The sequence below is a fragment of the Chionomys nivalis genome, chromosome 11 (genome assembly GCF_950005125.1).
Source record: "Chionomys nivalis chromosome 11, mChiNiv1.1, whole genome shotgun sequence".
In the NCBI taxonomy this organism is placed as follows: Eukaryota; Metazoa; Chordata; class Mammalia; order Rodentia; family Cricetidae; genus Chionomys; species Chionomys nivalis.
Genome location: NC_080096.1, coordinates 42,867,499 through 42,881,538, shown reverse-complemented (window position 1 = coordinate 42,881,538; position 14,040 = coordinate 42,867,499). Strand labels below are relative to the sequence as shown.

Genomic DNA, 14,040 nt, shown 5'->3' with positions numbered 1-14,040 from the left:
CATTAATTAATCCATTACCTAATCAATCAAGATGCCTTTGGTTCTCCCAGTAGGATGCTCCCTGATTATTCCTGAAGAGAATTCATTCCCCAGTACAGCAATTTGAAAAGCCAGCAGCATGTCAGAGTCACTGAGGACCCATGGAAGCCTGGTAAAAAAAAAAAAAAAAAAAAAAAAAAAAAAAAAAAAACAGCCCCCCTATACCCTCTCCTCCAGCAGAATTGGAGATCAGAGGCTGGGGCTCAGGTCTTAGAGTTTTGTAAATGCCTCCCTACAGGATTGTGTTATGTAGCCCAAGATTATATTATAAACCATGTCAAGTTCCTGACTTGTCAGCCATAAATATGATTTCATCGTTTTTGATGTTTGTGCCCACAACCTATCTCATCCACAGTCATTTTTACTGCAAGAGTACCATCAATCTGATCCCCCTTCTTCCATCCCTCAGTTGTGGAGCCGTCATACCCCTACTATGGGAAAGGAAGCTCCCCCTGGGCATCTTATTTCAGTGTCTTTCGGGAGATTGGGATACAACTATGCTGAAAGAGTGTGGGAGAATATAGTCCCTTAAATCTCCTCTGGGGATGCTCAGGTCCTGGTATGTTTGTCACTGTTGAGCTTTTAAGAGCGAAATACAAAGTAGATAGGGAAAAAAAATACCTGAAGGAAAGTCAAGAATTGAAGATAATTGATAAGCCAAGCTGTAACTCAGTATTAGGTTGAATAAAAGCAAGTGCTGGGTGTAGATGTGTTGGAAGCAAGGGGCCGGAGTCCAGGCCCTCGACATGAGTCTTAGCTGGGAAAGGGGACAGTGCGTAGAAATACGTCTCCACTAGCCAGATGAAGTACACAGGAGGGAGTCTGGAGCATTGGCCAAGCTGGAGTCAGACAGCAGAGGACCACAGGAGTCAGAGATAACACCTGGAAGGAGACGGTCTGGTGACAGTGTCTATGAACAAGGCCAGGAGGAAACGAAGCTGAGAACAGACTAAAAGTTACTCATTCCAGTCCCAAAGACCTTGTAACAAGTTTCCTCACATTATAAAACCCATGTAGATACATCATTAAAATGAACCAAGAGATAGGAGAAGATGATACTAAATAATGACTCTGAGTTATTGAGCGTCTACATTGTGTGTAATACCAAACAAGGCTACACATCCATCTAAGACTCAGAGAATGGCTCCATATCACTACCTAAAAATTTAGAAAAGAGTCATGTGGCCAAGAGGTAGCATGACCAGCTCCTAGATGTATGTATCTCGATTCCTAGACATATTCACCTAGATTCCTTGACTGAACTTCTTGTGAATGTACAGAAATCCCCTGTCACGTCTCACCTCTGGAACTCCCCAGAGGCCACCTCTTCTGTCACCAGGAAGGTGACAGCCACACGCCTATGCTGGAAGTCCTCCCACGTTTTCATTATATGGGACATGGTGAGGCTTTTATGAGACTCCACCACGGGCTGTTTTTCAAATTTATTTAATTCATCCATCATGTTCTGAAGCCATTTGCTTTTTTATATTGGACAGATGTAATGAGATTTTGGACACTAAAAAATGTTTTTATTAAAAGTTATGACCCAGAGCTAGTGGGTAGGGGCCCTGCCATAAATCCCCAGGAGTGTGTGAATTTATAAGGGATGTAGCAACATAACCTCAACCTTCTAGGCCACACCACAGATTACATGGTCTCCTAGACTATTGCCCTTGGCCTGCAGCCCCACACACCTGTGGCTAAATTACAATCCTAATAATGATGGGCACCAACAGTAGCGGAAGTGGTATTTCTGTAGGTATTGTACATTGTGACTTTCCATCTCGTCATCACCACAGGTCACTCATGGTGAGACAGACCCTGGTGGAGACAGGTAACAGGATTAGATGGTTATTCTGAGTGGCAGGGGTCCTGGGTGTGTTGATTCTCCTGCCCCGCTCTACACACTGTGAGTGGGAACGAGGAAAGTGGCATTCAGGATTTCTGTGGACAGAGCAAAGGTGATGTTGGCAAATGAACAGTGTTTTGAGTGGAAAACAGTCCCCCCCATTGCTCCATTCCCAACACTGAGCCTACTCAAAAGGAGGAAGCAAAGCCATCTCTCTGTACATGCACAGTGCCTCAATTGGAATGCTAGTAGACACAGATCCTATTAACGTTGAGCCACTTGGAAATAATCCAAAGAATAATTACCTTGTATGTATAGACTAAAACAAGGTTATTAAAATATGCATGTGTAGTAGATATTATACATTTTGTATAATACAGATTATAGTCAATAGAATTGAAAGTTAAGAGACTAGTTAGTTTTGGCCAACTGCCAGCCACTTGTTAAGCCACGGATTCATTCATTTCTGTTGGGCAGTGCTATGTATTAGACCCTTGGGAGCTGCGGGGCATTTGGGAATGAATTGCACACACGAGAGAGCTCTCAATAGGACAGGTGGAACTGAGATGCTGAGGACTCCAAGAGGAAGAAGTTTCATGGCATAAGTGGCACTCAGCTGGGCTTTGGAAAGTAGGGAGCATTGAGCTTACTGGGGTGGGAAGAGCTTGCTGAGCAAAGAGAACAGCTGGCACAAAAGATGGGCACAAATGGTTGATGATGGCTGTGTGTGTATGTGTGTGTGTAGTTAGATGTGTGTGTATGTATACAGATATGAAAATGTCATAATTTTGTATTGTTTTGTATACTATTGATAACTAAAACAGTTGTCAATAACAAAAGTTGAGTTTGACATCACACGAGGGCACATCTCCCCTGTCAGTGACGACTGTGCACTGTAGACACCTTGCTCTTACCCAGCGACACTGCCGCACCTCGCTGAGTGGCGTGCACAACTACAGGAAGATGGACTTTAGACATGCAGACATGCTGTCGCTGTATCTCCCCATCAGGCCTGTGCTTTATCATCTGGTTATGCTGGAAACACATCCCGGGGTTTTCGCCATACATCAGCATCAGCTCCCGCCTCCTGCGACCACGAGAGTGTAAACCATAGCTACCGTCATCATTAAACCCATAAATCCATGTCATTTGTGTGTCATTCACTCCATCCTCATTCATCATCCCTTGCACTTGCAGCATAGCCAGCCGCTGGAGGATTTTGAAGAGCGTTTTGCTGCAGCCACGCCGGTAAGACTGAGAGGGCCCTGTCTGTTTAACTGTTTCATGTTGCTGGACCATCGCTCATCTCATGCTCATCAATCATGCCTTGTGGTTGCAGAACAGAAGTCTGTCAGAGGACTTTGATGAGCTTCTTGAGGCAACCAAGGTAAGACCTCCAGGGTCCTGTTAAATTAGAGTTCTTCTCGTTATCCACATGTGTGCCATCATGTCCTCATCCACCTGTGTAAATGGTGATTGTTCTGCTCTGCGCTGCCCCGGTAGGTGCCCATGGCAGTGTTCACAGGAAACCTAAAGATGCCTTGAGGTCCAATATGTACAAACAGGGTGTGTGTGTGTGTGTGTGTGTGTGTGTGTGTGTGTGTGTGTGTACGTGTACGTGTGTGTAACATAAGGGGAACTGGAAAGGAGATAGCACCCCTTAGTTTCACTCAGCCAGTATTTTAGAGGCCTCATATCACATTCCAGGGGAAGGGGCCACACAGGAAAATCTTTATTTGTGTCCTGACAAAGGTAAGGAGGCAGTGAAGAAAAGAATGGTGAGCTTGGGAGGAGCTCACACAGAGGCCCAAAGATGAATTTCCTTTCCAATCCCCTGTACTCTGCACTCCTTAACGCTGTGTGGACTGTCTCTGTCTGTCTTCCATAAAGCATCTTGAAAATAGAAGCAGGAGCATGCTGTCCTCAGGCCTATGTCCCCACTCTTGGCTCAGCCACTAATGAGTGATAAGAATCCCTGTACATTTCGTGAAGAATCCCAGGATCTCCTGCTGCCAAAACATAGGAATTAAGCCTGTGAGAGAATGTGTTACGGGGGTCAGTCTGTGGCATTTCATCCTTCTTCAATTGTGTCACCAAATCTTCCCTTCAGGGAGCTTCTAGGTCTACTCGCTGCAGTCATGTTGAAAAGAAGGGCCAGGGGACTAATTTTGAACCAGCAGTTTTAGTGTCCTATATACCTGGGAAACTACCATTTGTCTATATAAAAGTGGCGGGGCCAGGGCCAGGCCTGATGGACATATTGAGGGGCTTGACCCAAACCTGTCAACTCCTTGTCTCCATCGCTGACCATGGCAGGCTCAGCATCACTCCACCTACTGTTGGAAAATGCCCAGTATCTTCTAAAAGAAACACATCTGCTACATGCAGCTACTACATCTCTGCAGAAGGTCTTTGAAAGGCTTGTGTGTTGGCTCAGTCCCTCCTCAGTGATGAGCAGACATCTGGAGCTGAAGCCGCAAACAACCTCCCATGGGTGTGCATCCACAGGTCTCTTGGGAACTGGGGCTTCTGGTGGGAAGATATCGCAGAGCTAACTACCACCGTTAAGCAAGGCTGACCAGGGCTTGGTGAAATCAACAGACAGATTGAAAAGGGGTCTGGTTGCTCTGCAGGGCAACGCGCCCCGAGCTCCTTTTCCCTGGCTGATCCCAGGCGGGTCACTCACCTTAGCCTCAGTGAACCGCTCTGTAAAGTACAGACTGTGGCGGATGGAGCTGACTTTCCCGGGCTCAGGGAGTGTCAGGCGTGATGATAACGTATGGGCGAGCTTATTGTGAGCTGTAAAGTGTTTTACAAATGTGAACTCTTAGCTTTATTCTCTTGAGGCCTTTAAAATGATGGATGAGGACAGTATTTTCAGATGGAACATGGTTTATTAGGTTACAAATAAGCGGCTGGGGTTCACGTGGGGGAGGGCTGTGAAAATAGATACTGTTCCTGATTCTCAATCATACGTGCTTATTCAGATTATTTTTAATTTTATGGCCCAAGAACCCCCTTTTTCTATAAAATTTAATTAACTCGGGGTTCTATTTAAACAGCAAATCCAATGAAATGAAATAACAGCCTATGCTTTATGCTTCCCCATGTTTTTCTCGTTTAATCCTTGAGTGAAAATCATTTGGCAAGAGGAAGGGCTATATCTCAAGAAAGAAGGTTATTTTAAAAGTTGTGCTTAAGGAGAAAATTAGCCAATAAGTTATCTTTACGATGTTAGTAAAAGTATGCCACGAGTTCAACACATTTGAGATGTAAATTGTGTGACTTAATTATTAACTTCATTTTAATATTTTCCCAGAGCTAGAAATAGTCCTGAGCCATTTTATAAGCATGGAGAGCCGAACTCCAGGAAGCCCAGAAGCTTCAGCTGAATTCATTAAGTAGTTAGCGTTTTATGCAGAAGCGGAAGGGACCAAAGGGTAGCCTTCACTGTATCAAGTCTGATGCTGCTGGCATACCAAAGAAGGCTTGAAGAAGAAAATTGGAGAGTCCAGGTTTAGGAGCACATCCTACATGCCAGAGCCACCAGCTGCTGGGCTGTCCCTGTGTGAGAGGAAAGCTGTTGGGAGAGAGTCAGTGGGGAAGACTCTGGAATGTCCACAAGTGCCTCTCCAGCCTTGCTCAGTCCCCTTGCCCACCTCTTCTCCCAGGAGAGGTTCATGCTGGTAGCACCCAACAGCCTCCCCCTTCCCCAAGTGTTCTTTCTGGCTCATGGAGTTTCACAGGACTTCAGGGAGGGCTCTTCCTCGTCTTTGTCACCAGGATTTGGAGACAGGCTGTTTCCTTTGGAAAATGCTGACTAAATTCTCTGCCCCTAGTAGGCTGGGTTCCAGCTGCCCCACAGAGACTATGGCTATCCTTTCTGTCATGTTACCTTGAAGGGATCGGCCTTCTATGGACTGCCATCCCCAACAGATCATCACTACCTGCAGTTGGGACTTGGCAGTTCTTTTTTCTATGCCCCTAACATCTAGTGCAGTGTCCAGCACCTTATGCTTCTTTAAGGTTTGTGGGAAGAATGTTGTGTCCTTGGGTAGAAGCAAAACACTTTGCCTTGACATATTCGGAATGACACACCTTGGGGACTGAACCAAGGTCTAAACACAAAATTCCTTTCTGCCTCATATACCACTGCTCATACCTTGCATATAACTTAATAAAGTATATTTAGTGTCCCAGAATTTTTTATCATGACCCTTACAGGGAGTCAGGTATGGAATCGTCCACTTATGGCACATATCAACACTCAAAATGCTTGGGATTTGGACTATTGGAGGTTTCGTGTTTTCAGGTTAGGGATGATTAATCTATAACATGTAAAGAGGTATTAACAGCTCCATCATCCAGCTGAGGAAGTAAAGCTTGGAAGGTGCCTGAAAAGGATAGGACTCAACAGACATACCCAACGGTGGAACCTTCTCCCGAACTCGGAACTGGATCATTCATCAGAAGGAATGATCATTCTGCTTTTCGTATAAATCCTATACATCCAAGTGTGGCCAAGCTAGAACTGAATGCCTGTGGGGACCAGAGTAGCAGGGCAGTCAACCTCTTCCTGGACCTTCTGTTAGCTGGGTGTTGTGCTAGCCTGCATCACGAGCCCTCGCTTAAGATCTGAAGATGAGTGGAAAATCGGGTTTGCTCAGTGGACAGGTTCGCACAAAGTGTGTGATTATAGGCTTTGCATAATTAATTCGGGGCATTTGGTTCCTGGCCAAAGAATCCCTACGGTCCCTGAAGCTAAAGTGTATGCAGATTAATTTCTAAGTGTATCTTAAAAGGGTTCTTCTGCTCTCTGGCCAGACTCTCTCCCACACCCCGTATGATGGATGGGAAGATGGATGGTCCCGTGTCTGCAGGAATGGAGTTCCTGGGAGTGATTGATAGTGTGTGTACCGGGCTGGTGTTGATGCCCTTCCTGGTGTTAAATGAAATGTTTTCTTTTCTTCCAACCACATTTTTATCCCCAAGACAGACTTGGGGAGGAATGCACGTTTGGCTGCGTGTTCTCTATATAGAAAATACAAATCCTGCCATCCCGACCGGACGACCTTGGTGTAACCTCTGTAACCTCTATGCAGATCAGTTTCTTTACAGAAAGTGTGAATAAGGGTTCCTACCTCTCAGGACTAAGGCTGCAGGAAGCATGAACTGAGAGAGGACCTCGTAGTCATCCCTTGTCATTCTTCAGGTGGGGGCTTTTGGATGGCTGGGTCCACTCTCGAGAGAAACCAGTCATAGGGCTGCGTTTTTGCCCATAGTTTTCGGCTGCATTTGATGGTAGGTCAGGATGAAATGCTGTTAACGCTGCTTGCAACTAATGAATACCACTCATCAAGCCCAGATAGACAACTAGACAGAGAAGTAGACTGATTCTGGTTCTATCCAGACGTGTTGCCTTGGAACCAGGAGGTGTAGTAGTGAACGACAGGCCTCACCATTCACGTGGCGGTAACAGAGGAAAGAGCGGCTCTTCTCACACTATAATGTTTTAATGCAAGCCCAGAAGCTTACATGATTCTCTCTTGTCTTTTCAGGCTGTGACCCAATTAGAACTTTTTGGAGACATGTCCACCCCTCCTGATATAACCTCTCCCCCTGTAAGTATGCCCTACCCTCCGAGTCCCACTGCCTGGCCTCTTTTCCCCAGCCACACAGTGGCACAGTCTGGGTTTTGGTGAAAAAGTCTGGCTGGTAAATTTCAGCTAATGCTCCTGAACCTCAGTCCTTACAGTGAAGGAGAAAGAATTCCGATGAATGGCTCTGGTCTGAGGACTAAATGACACCATGCACTCAGCAACCACAGGACATTGTGACTTGCCCTTCAGGCTCTAAGAAGGGAGATGGGAAAGATAGATAGATTGTGCCTTCCACGAGCGGGTAGCTGAGTTGGGAATATGTTCAAGAAACTCAACAGGGCAGGAAGCATGAGAGGGCATGTGTCAGCATCTACCTCACCCCCCATAGCACAATGGGCAGCTAAGGAAAGGAAGCCTCATCTACCTCATCCTTTCCCTTTCCCTCCTCTCTTCCCACTTCACTCTGTGGTTGCTTCTCACTGGCTTGCCTTTGAGCCTTGTAAACCACGTGCCTCCCCAAGCCACTCAGGACGCTCTGGGTTCACAGCCACAGCTCAGTTACAGCATCTGGGCACTGTTTGCGAGAGGATCGAGAATGCATGGAGCAGGGGGGGAGGGGAGGAAGAGAGAGAGAGAATTGAATTAAAACAAAGCAACCTCATAGAACCTCAGTACTGGATACTCTCATTGGCAATCCTGCCCCTGCAGTAGCCACTGAAAGACCAGAATGCCCCCATCAGCTCCCACCCCACCCCCAAACTGCCTGCTCCCTAGAGATGTGGAGAGAGCAGTCAGCTGCAGCTGTACCAATTGAGGCTGCTGGGGATGGACTGCCCCTCTGGGCACCACGCAGTTGTGCAAACAGAGGCGCAGTGCTATGGTTCCTTGGTGAGGTGCACCTCCCAGAGAAAGGGCCGTGTTCTCACCACCAAGGACAGAGAGCCTGAGACCCCGCGCAGCCCACAGTTGCCACTGGGGAATCCAGGCACAGCTGCCCGACACCTTGTCTTGTTCCCAGAGAAGTCAGGCCACTCTCGAGCCTTTCTCTCCTACAGCAACCTCAGGTAACAGCTGGGGTAGGAAACTGGCAAGAGCCGGCCTAAAGTACTCTCCCTTCTTCACCCCTGCATTTGCACAAATGAGCAAACTCAGACCCAGGAAGGACATGTGACGTCTTCGAGGCCATGTGGGGGAAAGAGAACAGCACTGACTATGTGCAAAAATGCTTAACACAGCAGCTCAGGGCTGCATTTCTGGCCCTGAACCCAAGCGCCATCCAAATGGGTGTTTAGTAATCCTCCGAACAATGCCATTCGTCCCGGAAGCTGACGGTCTAAAAATGGCCCTGTCTAATTGCCGTGGTTTCAGGATTAATTGCTTGCCCCAGTCTGTTCCAGCGGAGGGGGTGGGGACCAACAAGGATATCATGGCATCCAGCCGGCTTACACTTCATAGGCAAAAGCCTATACAGTTAATAGGTGCCAATATTCTTATTGATAACTCTCACCTTACCCAGCATGCATCTGACCTTCCTAGAGCTGCAGCTTGGGCCAGATTGGTTCTAGAAGTTCCCAGATACACCGAGGTTCTTAGGTTGTCATCTCAGAAATATTTCCTTCTCTTTTGCAAGGGGGAGATTCAAGCAAGAGTCTGCACAGCTCCAGAACACTTAGGCCTTCACTCCATCCACTCGCTAAGCTTTCTTTGTTTATTTAGTCAACTGTTTACTGACCACCTAATCAAACCGGGAATACAGTAGGGTTCAAGCATGTATATTTCAGATTGAATTGACCACTTGCAAGTGGCGAAAGCCGTATATGATGGAATATGTTGGTGGTCTGAAAACCCCCAGAGGTAGTGACTCCAACGGATTTTCATACTGTGCTGAGCATCGATTATATGCCCATGCATGGTGCTTAAGAAGAACTTAATAAAAATAATCGTTTAGACACATGGTTTCATTTAGTCCCCACTGCAGCTCTGGAGGGAGGGGGTAAGATAGCGCTTCTGTCCCCAGCCCACAGCTGTGAAGCACATAAGTGACTTGGACTGTGTCTGCTCGTCACTCCCACTCCTCTGCCTACGTGGATGCTAGCAGAGCAGGTCTCACGCGTCTGTTCCCTTGCCCCTCTCTGTCTGGCAGACTCCTGCAACCCCAGGTGATGCCTTCCTCCCGTCGTCATCCCAGACGCTTCCGGGGAGTGCAGATGTGTTTGGCTCTGTATCTTTTGGCACTGCTGCTGTACCCTCAGGTAAGCCCGCCCCTCCTCCCTCCTACCTCCTGTGGGCCTCACTGGGACAACTCACAGAACCAGCCCCGAATACTATTAGAACACCTGAGTCTGGTTCTCACCTGTGACTCATCAGGAGACGTGAGGCAGCCATGTCAGTGGGCAGGTGGTCGAACACAAAACTGTGGGTATTGATGCTACCTGGAAAATTCCAGACTCAGGGTTGTTTGAGAAATAACGCATTGTGCACACAGACGTAGAAATCAGGTCCGTTTCCTCCTGATAACTTCAGTCAGAGGCAGGGAAGATGGTGCCCAGGAGAGAGGAGACAGACCTCTTAAGTCCTTGCTGGTTTCAAGGAAAGAGAGGTCCCCATCCACATGGAGAGCCAGGTAGGACAACAGTGAATTGCTAGTGGCTAATTGAGAGTAGAATGTAGTTTTTAGAGAGTCAGAAAGTATCTTTTTATTTTCCAAGTATCCTTTAATATGTGTAGACTGCATTTATAACAGGGTAAAAATGCCTATGGCCAAAGTATTGCAGGTAAGTTACAGATGGGTAGCATTCAAAGGGTTATACTTTGTGTCCATAATATCTCCAGGTAGCCAAGCCGTCTAGTTCTTTTAACTGTCTGGGAGCCTAAAGGAATATTGCATCTCCTTCTACCTACATTCACTGAGTTGGAGGCTCACTATTTCTTTCTTGGCTTTATTTTTATAAACAGCAAATGAGAGCTTGAATATTTTAGAATACAAATCTGCTTGTGCTTTTTATGTAAATAATTAATTTTAATTATATAGTGTTAGAAACAAATTCTCACTACTAAATATAAACCTTGCTGTTATTGTATGTAAATTAAAAATTCATAGGCTGTGCTGGAATACAGCTCCTCCTCTTGAGTCTAAGATCATCACAAACTTCTAGAAGCTGTAAAGTTGGTAGTGACTGGTTCTTGAGCGATAGCTTACTTAGTATCCACAGGCAGCCTAGACACGTGTTCATTTCCAAGCTTCCCAGTTGAATTGTTTTAGTTATCTCTGAAATGGGATAGTGGTGGTGACTTATTTTCTGAGTATGAAATGGACATTAATGGTAAAAATAGAATGTGTCATTTAAAATATGAATAAAAATATCTATGGGGAGTGTGCCTGGGCTTGAACCTTACTGTCACATACCCACGCTTGGTCCCCATCGCTCTGTCTATAAAGGTCAGTAATAACAATGCTAGACCCCTTACTTACCGATCTTCACGTGTGCTTTCTCTGCAAATATTCACTGAGTGCCCACTACATGCCAGCTCCTGTCCCAGGTGCTTAGGGGTACATCAGTAAACATAAAGGGCTTCCCTCTAGCTGGGGGCATAGAGCGTAGTGTAACTCAGTCATGCAATGCTTTAGGATATAAGAGGTGTGGGAATGAAAAGATGCAAAAGGCAGAGAGTGAACACCAGAATTCTGGCCAAATAGAGTATGGTCAGAAAGCTGTCTTAAGTAGGGCAGCACAAAGAGGGTAAAGGGCCAAGGAAGCCAATAGGCTTCTTGGTTAAGGGTGTTCCAGGCAGGAGAAAGAAGTTTGACCCCTCCTGCTTGCATCCTCTTCTCTGTCAAGGACAAGATGGTGCTAGGTGTGACTCCATGTCTCCCCCTGCACTCACATTTGATCACAAATGCCCTGGAGACCTTTGTTAGACACAGCACTGCTCTGCTTTATCCTGGGCCAGCTTCAAGAGTGTAGTCTCCTCCTACTTAACCAGCTTTGTTTCAAGCTAACTGTTTTTGTGGTGCTGTTCCTTCAGATTATTGAAAAATATGAACAGCCATCAGAGCATAATTCTAAAATTAATTTGCATTAGTTTATTTTTGCTTTCTGTCTTTACATAAAATATACTTGAAGCAGTCCTTGGATGGCGACCATGGGAGCCTTTCCCTCTTCACCTGGTGTTCCAATGTCACCAGCTGTTGTGCCTCCGTCCACCGTGCACAGATTATCTGTCCAGCCAGGAATAGGGAGACAAGGTCAAGAAGGGGATCAGTTCCACAAAGCATGCTGAGGACCCCCGAATACCTGGCCAGTCTTGAATCCTGGCTTTAAGATGTTGGGGCAGATACTCTGTCAGAGGCAAAATTTCATCTTCATACCTGCATTGAAAAGCAAGAGCTTGTGTCAGTATCATGAGAACTGAATGAGATAACTAAGCCCTTTGGAAAATGCTGGTGTGTCATAGGCACTCAATGTGGAAAAGGCTGTTATTATTTTATCATAGCTCTGATTACAGAACTCAAATGACATGTGCCCTGTCCTACCCAGTCTTTGTTTTTTGATTTATCTTCTTGGAACTTTTTAAATGCATATAGTAAAGTTTAGGTCTTTAGTCTTTTGGCTCTTCATGGCAGAGGTGGCCTGGGTGGACTGGAGAATGTAGGCTCTGCCACCAACCAGGTGCAAATGACCCAGCCAGATCTCTGCTGAGCCTAGGCCCTTACGGGTGAAAATGAGGGATGGTGATTTGACCTCCCAGAGCTGTGCTGAGAGCCTTGAAAGTGGTGTCTTCTAGAAGACCTTTGTAATGTTGCTTAGAGATATGCTCTAAGGAAGAAGTCTGTGTATGTTATGTGCTTCTTATCAGGGGCCCATGCTTTGCTGCTCATATAAGTGCCTTGTGCAGGCTGTGCCCTCATGGAACTAGAATGTTATGCATACAGATTAAACAGTGATAATAGCTCCCCAAGAAGCTTACTACAAGGACTTGCTCCCCACCAATAATCGGGGAACTGCTGCTTTGTTCTCTGCATCTCTAGAGACTGAGTCAGAGCCAGGCATCCAGCATGGATATTTTTGGACGAGTGAATGAGTCAAATGGGGCAGTGTGTCTAGGAGGCACCAAATAAGTTCTATACAAATACAGAGACCCTTTGTTTTCAATATGCTTCTTATAGTTCAGTCTGGTTTTGTTTTCCTTTCCTCAGTCATGGGTAGGGATGTCTCCAGAGCTGTTATAAATTGCAATTTTTAACACTTAAAAAAAAATAGCCCCTAGCTGCAAGGTGGGGATGCAGTTAGCTAGCAGCAAAGAGGTTTGTATTACCCAAGCTTGGTGACACAAGCAGATGCTCGTTGGCACCTCCTCCTTCCGTTGCTGCACACATTAACAAGTCTGCAGCTAACAAATCGTTAGGTGACTGCAGTGGCCTCCACGAAGCTGCTTGCTGAGACCAGTGACGCCATAGCCCTGATTGCTGAGGTATGCTTTCAGGCATGTGTAAGACCTGTGGCTAGACAACAGTAGCTCCAGGCTTGGGAAGAACTCAGGTTGCACAGCCCTCCTCCCTCAACGAGGAAGATTGGATAAGATCTGTAAACCCCCTAACATGGTGCCAATTACTCAATGCTGCCTTCTTCTCTTCCGAATATTGTACTGTGGTATGGAGCAGATGGCTTAAAGCCAGAGAGACATGCTAATCACTCTCTCCCCAAAATTGTGCATAGCCCATCTGTTAGCTCCCTGTGGGGGGAAGAAAAGAAACAAAATATGGGACAGGGGCTGCCATCAGCAGTAGAATCATCAGAGATCAGAGTACTTGTGGATCTTACATAACACTCTTAGAAAAAGATGGTCAAGATGTCCGTCCTCTTGATCCATACACCACCCGGTGCTCATGAGCCAAGCATTCTCTGAGCCTTCTGCACAAGACAGTGACGTGCCACACAGACTCCTAACTTGTGGCTCAGAATGCGTCTCTTTGGGATTTTTTCCTTTGTGTTTGTTTGATGACAATATGCATTCAATAGAAACCACACTGTGAATGTTGATCTTTCCCCAGGGAAACAATATGTGGTTCAGTGCTCTCGGTAGATGCTGGGCAGTCACCGGGAGCAGTGGCTCCCAGTCAGCCATGCAATCAGAAGGAAAAAGGGTCACTCCCTCCCCAGGGTACTGGGCTGCTAAGCAGACTGCTCAGTAGGTTAGGCCCTGCAGTCTCTTGAGTTTACTGTGGGTTTTCTTAGGTTATAACCCCATCATCAAGGAACAGATGTATTTGTGTTTTAGAATCACAGTGGGAAGGAGGGTGGTGGCATGGCTGGGTAGAAACCTCCAGTTTTTACCCTCTCACTAATGACCCTCAGCAGAGTCACTGAAGGTCCATGGCTACTTAAGTCACCACTTGTAAAGCCTAGATCATCCTTTCTATCGCAAATGCCTGCAGTGTTGAAACTCACAGATAATAGCATGATGTTCCAACACCATTTTTTAATCAGTAGAATGTCATACTGCTAGTATGGAATTGAAATGAGAAGTGATTTATAATAAAAGCATGTATTT

General features: G+C 46.1%; 1 protein-coding gene across 4 annotated transcripts in view; it reads left to right on the top strand.

Annotated features, from left to right (window-relative positions):
• Dab1 (DAB adaptor protein 1) overlaps window positions 1–14,040 on the top strand; it is a 1,075,383-nt gene that overhangs the window by 1,042,611 nt on the left and 18,732 nt on the right. For all 4 annotated transcript variants that reach the window (XM_057785280.1, XM_057785281.1, XM_057785282.1 and 1 more), the window contains 2 exons: window positions 7,447–7,509; window positions 9,632–9,740. In XM_057785280.1, the coding sequence (XP_057641263.1) occupies window positions 7,447–7,509; window positions 9,632–9,740 (172 nt within the window). The remainder of the gene's footprint in view (window positions 1–7,446; window positions 7,510–9,631; window positions 9,741–14,040) is intronic.